The sequence below is a fragment of the Oncorhynchus mykiss genome, chromosome Y (genome assembly GCF_013265735.2).
Source record: "Oncorhynchus mykiss isolate Arlee chromosome Y, USDA_OmykA_1.1, whole genome shotgun sequence".
NCBI lineage: Eukaryota > Metazoa > Chordata > Actinopteri > Salmoniformes > Salmonidae > Oncorhynchus > Oncorhynchus mykiss.
This window is the reverse complement of record NC_048593.1, coordinates 33,325,210-33,337,273: the sequence shown is the minus strand read 5'-3', so window position 1 is coordinate 33,337,273 and position 12,064 is coordinate 33,325,210. Positions and strand designations below refer to the sequence as shown.

The 12,064-nt window shown below is 41.4% G+C and overlaps 1 protein-coding gene across 2 annotated transcripts in view; it reads left to right on the top strand.

Moving 5' to 3' along the window:
* The window catches only part of zgc:100829 (uncharacterized protein LOC445149 homolog), a 63,676-nt gene extending 53,112 nt beyond the window's left edge, over positions 1–10,564 (top strand). For both annotated transcript variants that reach the window (XM_036968303.1, XM_036968302.1), the window contains exon 8: positions 7,877–10,564. In XM_036968303.1, the coding sequence (XP_036824198.1) occupies positions 7,877–8,103 (227 nt within the window). In that variant the 3' untranslated portion in view covers positions 8,104–10,564. The remainder of the gene's footprint in view (positions 1–7,876) is intronic.
* Positions 10,565–12,064: the final 1,500 nt, after the last annotated feature.

Below are 12,064 nucleotides of genomic sequence, written 5' to 3'. Positions count from 1 at the left end.
TGAAAAATAGGTGAGGAGATGGAGTCAGGGACAATATTCTGTGAAAAAAAAGGTGAGGAGATGGAATCAGGAAGAATATTCTGTGAATAATAGGTGAGGAGATGGAATCAGGAAGAATGTTCTGCGAACAATAGGTGAGGTTGATGGAATCAGGGAGAATATTCTGTGAATAATAGGTGAGGAGATGGAATCAGGGAGAATATTCTGTGAATAATAGGTGAGGAGTTGGAATCAGGGAGAATGTTCTGTGAATAATAGGTGAGGAGATGGAATCAGGGACAATGTTCTGTAAAAATAGGTGAGGAGATGGAGTCAGGGACAATATTCTGTGAAAAAAAAGGTGAGGAGATGGAATCAGGAAGAATATTCTGCGAACAATAGGTGAGGTTGATGGAATCAGGGACAATGTTCTGTGAATATTAGGTGAGGAGATGGAATCAGGGGCAATGTTCTGTGAATAATAGGTGAGGAGATGGAATCAGGGACAATCTTCTGTGAATAATAGGTGAGGAGATGGAATCAGGGAGAATATTCTGTGAAAAATAGGTGAGGAGATGGAATCAGGGACAATGTTCTGTGAATAATAGGTGAGGAGATGGAATCAGGGACAATGTTCTGTGAAAAATAGCTGAGGGGATGGAGTCAGGGACAATATTCTGTGAAAAAAAGGTGAGGAGATGGAATCAGGGACAATATTCTGTGAAAAAAAGGTGAGGAGATGGAATCAGGAAGAATATTCTGCGAACAATAGGTGAGGTTGATGGAATCAGGGACAATGTTCTGTGAATATTAGGCGAGGAGATGGAATCAGGGACAATATTCTGTGAATAATAGGTGAGGAGATGGAATCAGGGACAATATTCTGCGAACAATAGGTGAGGTTGATGGAATCAGGGACAATGTTCTGTGAATAATAGGTGAGGTTGATGGAATCAGGGACAATGTTCTGTGAATAATAGGTGAGGAGATGGAATCAGGGACAATGTTCTGTGAAAAATAGGTGAGGAGATGGAATCAGGGACAATGTTCTGTGAAAAAAAGGTGAGGAGATGGAATCGGACAATATTATGTGAAAAAAAGGTGAGGAGATGGAATCAGGAAGAATATTCTGCGAACAATAGGTGAGGTTGATGGAATCAGGGAGAATATTCTGTGAAAAATAGGTGAGGAGATGGAATCAGGGACATTGTTCTGTGAATAATAGGTGAGGAGATGGAATCAGGGACAATGTTCTGTGAATAATATTTGAGGAGATGGAATAAGGGACAATGTTATGTGAAAAATAGGTGAGGAGATGGAATCAGGGAGAATATTCTGTGAATAATAGGTGAGGAGATGGAATCAGGGACAATGTTCTGTGAATAATATTTGAGGAGATGGAATCAGGGACAATGTTATGTGAAAAATAGGTGAGGAGATGGAATCAGGGAGAATATTCTGTGAATAAAAGGTGAGGAGATGGAATCAGGAAGAATATTCTGCGAACAATAGGTGAGGTTGATGGAATCAGGGACAATGTTCTGTGAATAATAGGCGAGGAGATGGAATCAGGGAGAACATTCTGTGAAAAATAGGTGAGGAGATGGAATCAGGGACAATGTTCTGTGAGTAATAGGTGAGGAGATGGAATCAGGGACAATATTCTGTGAAAAATAGGTGAGGAGATGGAATCAGGGACAATATTCTGTGAAAAATAGGTGAGGAGATGGAATCAGGGACAATATTCTGTGAAAAAAAAAGTGAGGAGATGGAATCAGGGACAATGTTCTGTGAAAAAAAGGTGAGGAGATGGAATCAGGGACAATGTTCTATGAAAAAAAGGTGAGGAGATGGAATCAAGTACAATATTCTTTGAAAAAAAGGTGAGATGGAATCAGGAAGAATATTCTGTGAATAATAGGTTAGGAGATGGAATCAGGAAGAATGTTCTGCGAACAATAGGTGAGGTTGATGGAATCAGGGAGAATATTCTGTGAAAAATATGTGAGGAGATGGAATCAGGGACAATATTCTGTGAATAATAGGTGAGGAGATGGAATCAGGGACAATGTACTGTGAATAATATTTGAGGAGATGGAATCAGGGACAATGTTATGTGAAAAATAGGTGAGGAGATGGAATCAGGGAGAATATTCTGTGAATAGAAGGTGAGGAGATGGAATCAGGAAGAATATTCTGCGAACAATAGGTGAGGTTGATGGAATCAGGGAGAATATTCTGTGAAAAATAGGTGAGGAGATGGAATCAGGGACAATATTCTGTGAATAATAGGTGAGGAGATGGAATCAGGGACATTGTTCTGTGAAAAAAAGGTGAGGAGATGGAATCAGGGAGAATATTCTGTGAATAAAAGGTGAGGAGATGGAATCAGGAAGAATATTCTGCGAACAATAGGTGAGGTTGATGGAATCAGGGACAATGTTCTGTGAATAATAGGCGAGGAGATGGAATCAGGGAGAACATTCTGTGAAAAATAGGTGAGGAGATGGAATCAGGGACAATGTTCTGTGAGTAATAGGTGAGGAGATGGAATCAGGGACAATATTCTGTGAAAAATAGGTGAGGAGATGGAATCAGGGACAATATTCTGTGAAAAATAGGTGAGGAGATGGAATCAGGGACAATATTCTGTGAAAAAAAAAGTGAGGAGATGGAATCAGGGACAATGTTCTGTGAAAAAAAGGTGAGGAGATGGAATCAGGGACAATGTTCTATGAAAAAAAGGTGAGGAGATGGAATCAAGTACAATATTCTTTGAAAAAAAGGTGAGATGGAATCAGGAAGAATATTCTGTGAATAATAGGTTAGGAGATGGAATCAGGAAGAATGTTCTGCGAACAATAGGTGAGGTTGATGGAATCAGGGAGAATATTCTGTGAAAAATATGTGAGGAGATGGAATCAGGGACAATATTCTGTGAATAATAGGTGAGGAGATGGAATCAGGGACAATGTACTGTGAATAATATTTGAGGAGATGGAATCAGGGACAATGTTATGTGAAAAATAGGTGAGGAGATGGAATCAGGGAGAATATTCTGTGAATAGAAGGTGAGGAGATGGAATCAGGAAGAATATTCTGCGAACAATAGGTGAGGTTGATGGAATCAGGGAGAATATTCTGTGAAAAATAGGTGAGGAGATGGAATCAGGGACAATATTCTGTGAATAATAGGTGAGGAGATGGAATCAGGGACATTGTTCTGTGAAAAAAAGGTGAGGAGATGGAATCAGGGACAATGTTCTGTGAAAAATAGGTGAGGAGATGGAATCAGGGACAATGTACTGTGAAAAAAAGGTGAGGAGATGGAATCAAGTACAATATTCTGTGAAAAAAAGGTGAGATGGAATCAGGAAGAATATTCTGTGAAAAAAAGGTGAGATGGAATCAGGAAGAATATTCTGTGAATAATAGGTGAGGAGATGGAATCAGGAAGAATATTCTGCGAACAATAGGTGAGGTTGATGGAATCAGGGAGAATATTCTGTGAAAAATAGGTGAGGAGATGGAATCAGGGACAATATTCTGTGAATAATAGGTGAGGAGATGGAATCAGGGACAATGTTCTGTGAATAATATTTGAGGAGATGGAATCAGGGACAATGTTATGTGAAAAATAGGTGAGGAGATGGAATCAGGAAGAATATTCTGCGAACAATAGGTGAGGAGATGGAATCAGGGACATTGTTCTGTGAAAAATAGGTGAGGAGATGGAATCAGGGACAATGTTCTGTGAATAATAGGTGAGGAGATGGAATCAGGGACATTGTTCTGTGAAAAATAGGTGAGGAGATGGAATCAGGGACAATGTTCTGTGAATAATAGGCGAGGAGATGGAATCAGGGAGAACATTCTGTGAAAAATAGGTGAGGAGATGGAATCAGGGACAATGTTCTGTGAGTAATAGGTGAGGAGATGGAATCAGGGACAATATTCTGTGAAAAATAGGTGAGGAGATGGAATCAGGGACAATATTCTGTGAAAAATAGGTGAGGAGATGGAATCAGGGACAATATTCTGTGAAAAAAAGGTGAGGAGATGGAATCAGGGACAATATTCTGTGAAAAAAAGGTGAGGAGATGTAATCAGGGACAATGTTCTGTGAAAAATAGGTGAGGAGATGGAATCAGGGACAATGTTCTGTGAAAAAAAGGTGAGGAGATGGAATCAGTGACAATATTCTGTGAAAAAACGGTGAGGAGATGGAATCAGGAAGAATATTCTGCGAACAATAGGTGAGGTTGATGGAATCAGGGAGAATATTCTGTGAAAAATAGGTGAGGAGATGGAATCAGGGACAATGTTCTCTGAATAATAGTTGAGGAGATGGAATCAGGGACAATGTTCTGTGAAAAATAGGTGAGGAGATGGAATCAGGGAGAATATTCTGTGAATAATAGGTGAGGAGATGGAATCAGGGAGAATATTCTGTGAAAAATAGGTGAGGAGATGGAATCAGGGAGAATATTCTGTGAAAAATAGGTGAGGAGATGGAATCAGGGAGAATATTCTGTGAAAAAAAGGTGAGGAGATGGAATCAGGGACAATATTCTGTGAAAAAAAGGTGAGGAGATGGAATCAGGGACAATGTTCTGTGAAAAATAGGTGAGGAGATGGAATCAGGGACAATGTTCTGTGAAAAAAAGGTGAGGAGATGGAATCAGGGACAATATTCTGTGAAAAAAAGGTGAGGAGATGGAATCAGGAAGAATATTCTGTGAAAAATAGGTGAGGAGATGGAATCAGGGACAATATTCTGTGAAAGAAAGGTGAGGAGATGGAATCAGGGACAATGTTCTGTGAAAAATAGGTGAGGAGATGGAATCAGGGACAATATTCTGTGAAAGAAAGGTGAGGAGATGGAATCAGGGACAATATTCTGTGAAAAAAAGGTGAGGAGATGGAATCAGGGACAATGTTCTGTGAAAAATAGGTGAGGTTGATGGAATCAGGGACAATGTTCTGTGAATAATAGGTGAGGAGATGGAATCAGGGAGAATATTCTGTGAAAAATAGGTGGAGATGGAATCAGGGAGAATATTCTGTGAGTAATAGGTGAGGAGATGGAATCAGGGATATTGTTCTGTGAAAAATAGGTGAGGAGATGGAATCAGGGACAATATTCTGTGAATAATAGGTGAGGAGATGGAATCAGGGACAATATTCTGTGAAAAATAGGTGAGGAGATGGAATCAGGGACAATGTTCTGTGGAAAAAAAGGTGAGGAGATGGAATCAGGGACAATATTCTGTGAAAAAAAGGTGAGGAGTAGGAATCAGGAAGAATATTCTGCGAACAATAGGTGAGGTTGATGGAATCAGGGAGAATATTCTGTGAAACATAGGTTAGGAGATGGAATCAGGGACAATATTCTGTGAATAGTAGGTGAGGAGATGGAATCAGGGAGAATATTCTGTGAAAAATTGGTGAGGAGATGAAACCAGGGAGAATGTTCTGTGAAAAATAGGTGAGGAGATGGAATCAGGGACAATGTTCTGTGAATAATAGGTGAGGAGATGGAATCAGGGACAATGTTCTGTGAATAATCAGACTTCTATCATTAGCATTCACCAGTTACAGGGTGGCTTTGCAACTGACTAAGACATAGTAACTAACACACCAAGACATAGTAACTAACAAACCAAGACATAGTAACTAACACACCAAGACGTAGTAACTAACAAACCAAGACATAGTAACTAACACACCAAGACGTAGTAACTAACACACCAAGACGTAGTAACTAACACACCAAGACGTAGTAACCAACACACCAAGATGTAGTAACCAACACACCAAGACGTAGTAACCAACACACCAAGACGTAGTAACTAACACACCAAGATATAGTAACCAACACACCAAGATATAGTAACCAACACACCAATATATATAAACCAAGACATAGTAACCAACACACCAAGACGTAGTAACCAACACACCAATACATATAAACCAAGACATAGTAACCAACACACCAAGACGTAGTAACCAACACACCAAGACGTAGTAACCTAAACACCAAGATGTAGTAACCAACACCCCAAAATGTAGTAACCAACACACCAAGAAGTAGTAACCAACACACCAAGATATAGTAACCAACACACCAAGACATAGTAACCAAGACATAGTAACCAACACACCAAGACGTAGTAACCTACACACCAAGACGTAGTAACCAACACACCAAGACGTAGTAACCAACACACCAAGACGTAGTAACCAAGACAAAGTAACCAACACAACAAGACATAGCAACCAAGACATAGTAACCTACACACCAAGACATAGTAACCAACACACCAAGACGTAGTAACCACCACACCAAGACATAGCAACCAAGACATAGCAACCAAGACATAGTAACCAACACACCAATACATAGTAACCAACACACCAAGACATAGCAACCAAGACATAGCAACCAAGACATAGTAACCAACACACCAATACATAGTAACCAACACACCAATACATAGTAACCAAGACATAGTAACCAACTCACCAAGACATAATAATCAACACACCAAGACATAGCAACCAAGACGTAGTAACTAACACACCAAGACGTAGTAACCAAGACATAGCAACCAAGACGTAGTAACCAACACACCAAGACATAGTAACCAAGACATAGTAACCAAGACATAGTAACCAACACACCAAGACATAGTAACCAACACACCAAGACATAGTAACCAACACACCAAAACGTAGTAACCAACACACCAAGACGTAGTAACCAAGACATAGTAACCAACACACCAAGACGTAGTAACCAAGACATAGTAACCAACACACCAAGACGCAGTAACCAACAAACCAAGACGTAGTAACCAACACACCAAGACGTAGTAACCAACACACCAAAATATAGTAACCAACACACCAAGACGTAGTAACCAACACACCAAGACGTAGTAACCAACACACCAAGACATAGTAACCAACACACCAAGACATAGTAACCAACACACCAAGACATAGTAACCAAGACATAGTAACCAACACACCAAGATATAGTAACCAACACACCAAGACGTAGTAACCAACACACCAAGACGCAGTAACAAACACACCAAGACGTAGTAACCAACACACCAAGACGTAGTAACCAACACACCAAGACGTAGTAACCAACACACCAAGACGTAGTAACCAACACACCAAGACGTAGTAACCAACACACCAAGACGTAGTAACCAACACACCAAGACGTAGTAACCAACACACCAAGACGTAGTAAACAAGACATAGTAACCAACACACCAAGACGTAGTAACCAACACACCAAGACGTAGTAAACAAGACGTAGTAACCAACACACCAAGACGTAGTAACCAACACACCAAGACGTAGTAAACAAGACGTAGTAACCAACACATCAAGACGTAGTAACCAACACACCAAGACGTAGTAACCAACACACCAAGACGTAGTAAACAAGACATAGTAACAAACAGACCAAGACGTAGTAACCAACACACCAAGACGTAGTAACCAACACACCAAGACGTAGTTACCAACACACCAAGACATAGTAACCAACACACCAAGACGTAGTAACCAACACACCAATACATATAAACCAAGACGTAGTAACCAACACACCAAGACGTAGTAACCATAGTCCGCTTCAGCTCTATTAGTTGATGCAAGACACCTCTAACCGTTCATCTGTTTCTCTCTCTTTTTCTGTTTTTCTCTTTCCCTCTCTGTCTCCCCCCTGTCTCCCCGCCTGTCTGTCTCCCCCCCCCCTGTCTGTCTGTCTGTGTCTTTCTCTCTTTCTTTCTTTCTGTCTCTTTCTTTCTGTCAATCTCTCTTTCTTTCTTTTTTCTTCCTCTCTCTTTCTGTCTCTGTCTACCTCTCCCAGATATCCGTGTGATGGCAGCCTCTCGTAGGACCATGTCTGAGGATGTGGTGTCTGATGGGGGCGGGGACACCTGTACAGGGCGTGGCCGGGTGGCTCAGCTCATGAAGACCTTCAGTGTGACATGCCCCACCCCCTCCACACAGACCCCTCTCCCCCACGGCAACAAGCCCTCCATCCCCACCAAACCCAGCCACCTGCGTCTCGTTGCCAGCCCCTCACTCAGGTAATCCACAGGACAGGACCAGACAACCAGGCCCACCCCCTGTCCCCCATTCCATCCCCACCCAGGCCCCACTGGACATTGCTGGACATCCAGCCTGGGGCCTCAGCCACTGGGGACAGGCATGCAGGCCACATGAGTCTCTCAGGAACACAACCAAACGTTTGACTCGATTGCTATTACTCCAAAAGCAATGCAATGGTATAGAGATTTTAAAATGTTTACTTTTGTTTACTTTTTAAAAATGTTTACCATGTTTTATTTTAAATTGTACAGTACTGTAAATTCTCTCTGTGGGAAAGGCAAACCAATAGCGTTGATCGTAAACAGCATCTTCCTTTGTATCCTGCTTTTGCCTTTTTATATTCACAAAGGTATTGGGTGGTTCCACTAATTAGATGCCTTTTGAGTAGTGTAACTACATTTTAGAATTATATGTCACCTCATTTTAACATTCGGTCAATGTTCAACTTAATAAAAAACATGTTTTCCCATCTCAAGAGGTAAAAGAAAATGACTATAGTAAGGCCTATTAAGTGCTGAATAAAGTAACAGGGTTGACGACTTCATCTTAAATCAGCCATAACTCCCCTTGTGACAGAGGAATGGAAGCTGTTTGTGTGCAACAGGGACGGCCAATTGAATGCAAGCTTCACAATTTTATATTTTTTGTTGCCGTCCAATGCAGCTGTTTTTAATCTCAATATCAAATCATTTCTGGGTAACAGTGAAGTACCTTAATGTGATATATTTCAATTGAAATGGTCAACAAGGAAACAAAAATAGCTTCTTAGCAAAGAACAATTTCTCAAGCAAGAATTTTGCTAGGACTGTCTGGGAGTGGTCTGAGTAGGCTGGGGAGAATGTAAACCTAGCCGCAGAGAGGTTTGGAACTCTCTTTCTTATTGGTCTATTAACAAATTTACCGGTGATGTCACCAGGCAGGCCAGAACGCCATTCCACCAAAACAGGCAGACATTTTAGGTGTTTTTTTTTTTTCTTCAAACATTTCTTATACTAAAATGGCACTTATCATCTTTTTCACGGTTTCACAGTATTATTCCATCCTCAAAGTGTGGAAATATAAATAACATCACGTTTTGGACTGCACCAGGCCTCTAAAATATTTAGAGCCTGTCTGTCTATAGGTAACAGGGTTGATGCTCGACCTGCTCAGTTCTCCACCACAAAACACCAGAAAATGGCCAATGACCATTAGATTTTCAAAGTTTCTAAAACAATTTTTTTTTTTAAAGAATAGTTTTAGCATATTAAAATGAGATTTCAGTTCATGTAACAGACTTGACCTTAAAATGGACAGGTTTTCTTGACCTTTTAAAATGAATAACTAATCACATGAAATAAATAATAATCTTTAGAAATGACTTTATCAAAGCAACAAAATAACTAGGGCTTAGGGTTACGTGGGTTAAAGTCTAGAAGTTACAATCAAAGCAAGCAATGCAGATGTAGAAGCACAGTGGCTAGAGGGTGCATAGAGAGACATGTCAAAATGCAGAATGCAGAGAGCAATTTAGCAAGTCTTTTATTCATATTGGATTTATTGACTTTTCCATGTGGTCTATATTAAAAGGCACATCATTTAATATAACCGGCTTTTAAAGTTCATTATTTGTGCACAATTCCTTAAAATATCCCTTATTTCATGGAACAACCCTATCATTGACCATATCATACCATGTATTCATTCACCTGTTGATATTGTTTCTGAAATATTATCATGTACAAATCCTACTTCATTGATACACTTATCATACAATACATTCACAAAGCCTGTACAATGCTATCAAGGTCATAACCTGTACTTGTGATCCCCAAAAGGTATGACAAATGTAAACTTGAATGACATAGTACATGCAGTAATATTTGTTTCTTCGTTATGAGGTGTTGGCTACTATATAGAGAGAAACTGTGCTCATGTTGACAGGGCCAAATAGCTCATACATAGCTGTCATGACCAAGGAGATGGGTGGATTACAGTATGGACAGACCGGTAGAACAGGATCAGTGAGGTGGTTCCTCCTTGATCCCTGGGAAGAGCCCTCTCCGCTCGTTTACTGCCACTTCTCCCATGACTTTAACCTGGCCAAAGCAGCACGGTGTGCGACTTACCTACCTGAGATGGAACAATGACTGTGTCAAATGCCTCCTCTCTGTGTCCCAGTGGACCAAACACTGGCAAGCCACACGGGCCATGCCAAATAATACTCCTCAGTTCTGGCAAGCCACACGGTCCATGCCAAATAATAATCCTCAGATCTTTGTTATTATTCTCTCAGTTTTCTGATTGGTTGCACTCTTTGTTGTTTTTTTACTGTGTTTATGGGGATGATCTATGTTGTCTTGTGTGATGAGTGTTGTCCTACATGGTGTGTGCTGCACTTTGTGTGTGATCTCAGGCCTGTGTGGCACAATCACAGCAGAACAATAAAATCATTTGACTCATCCAGGCGCTGGTGATGTATGTTTTCTCAGAAAATGTGTGTGTGTGTGTGTACTACAGAATTCTCTCTCTTCATCCACTTTATAACCACCATTTTTTGGTGGCACAGAAATATCCACCCAGTAAACTTTTGTTCCTTTTAGATTCCAAAAGTGAAATTCAGAGCCAGAGTAGAGGAGAAACTCCCTATAGGCTTTCCCTCACAGCTCCCTATTTTGGTAGTTAATATAAAACATAACTTGCCTCATTTAACCTCTCTTGGCTGCCCCCTGCTTGCCAGTCAAAGCAAAGCATTATACCTCTGAGGAGACGCAGTGCCCGCCAGAGAGGAAAAGAGTAGCTTTAGGACAGAGAGGAGGAGAGGGACACGGGCAGAGAGGAGAATATGGACATGTACATAGAGGAGAGGGACACGGACAGAGAGGAGGAGAGGGACACGGACAGAGAGGAGGAGAGTAGCTTTAGGACATAGAGGAGGAGAGTAGCTTTAGGACAGAGAGGATGAGAGTAGCTTTAGGACAGAGAGGAGGAGAGGGACACGGACAGAGAGGAGGAGAGGGACACGGACCGAGAAGAGGAGAGGGACACGGACAGAGAGGAGGAGAGGGACACGGACCGAGAAGAGGAGAGGGACATGGACCGAGAAGAGGAGAGGGACACAGAGAGAGAGGAGGAGAGTAAATGAGTCTGTAACCTCAGTGTGGTAAATGAGTCTGTAACCTCAGTGTGGTAAATGAGCCTGTAACCTCAGTGTGGTAAATGAGCCTGTAACCTAGGTGTGGTAAATGAGCCTGTAACCTCAGTGTGGTAAATGAGCCTGTAACCTCAGTGTGGTAAATGAGCCTGTAACCTCAGTGTGGTAAATTAGTCTGTAACCTCAGTGTGGTAAATGAGTCTGTAACCTCAGTGTGGTAAATGAGCCTGTAACCTCAGTGTGGTAAATGAGCCTGTAACCTCAGTGTGGTAAATGAGCCTGTAACCTCAGTGTGGTAAATGAGCCTGTAACCTCAGTGTGGTAAATGAGCCTGTAACCTCAGTGTGGTAAATTAGTCTGTAACCTCAGTGTGGTAAATGAGCCTGTAACCTCAGTGTGGTAAATGAGCCTGTAACCTCAGTGTGGTAAATGAGCCTGTAACCTCAGTGTGGTAAATGAGCCTGTAACCTCAGTGTGGTAAATGAGCCTGTAACCTCAGTGTGGTAAATGAGCCTGTAACCTCAGTGTGGTCCTTCTTCTTCAGACCCAAGTGTTTGATTACTCATCCAGACAGAGTGGAGGTAGTTCTATTGTTAGGGAGGATGAGGAGGAGTGATGTCAATTTTTACGAGGAGGCAGCACGGCCTTGTGATGTCACGCAAGGTTTGATCTCGACACAGTCAGGGGGATGAGGCTCTTTGGAAGTCCACACATCAGCCTTGTGGAGAATGTTCACACATCCCACGCACACACATTCACATAGTAAAACACGCTTGTGCACACACGGACACTCACACTGAAACACACACA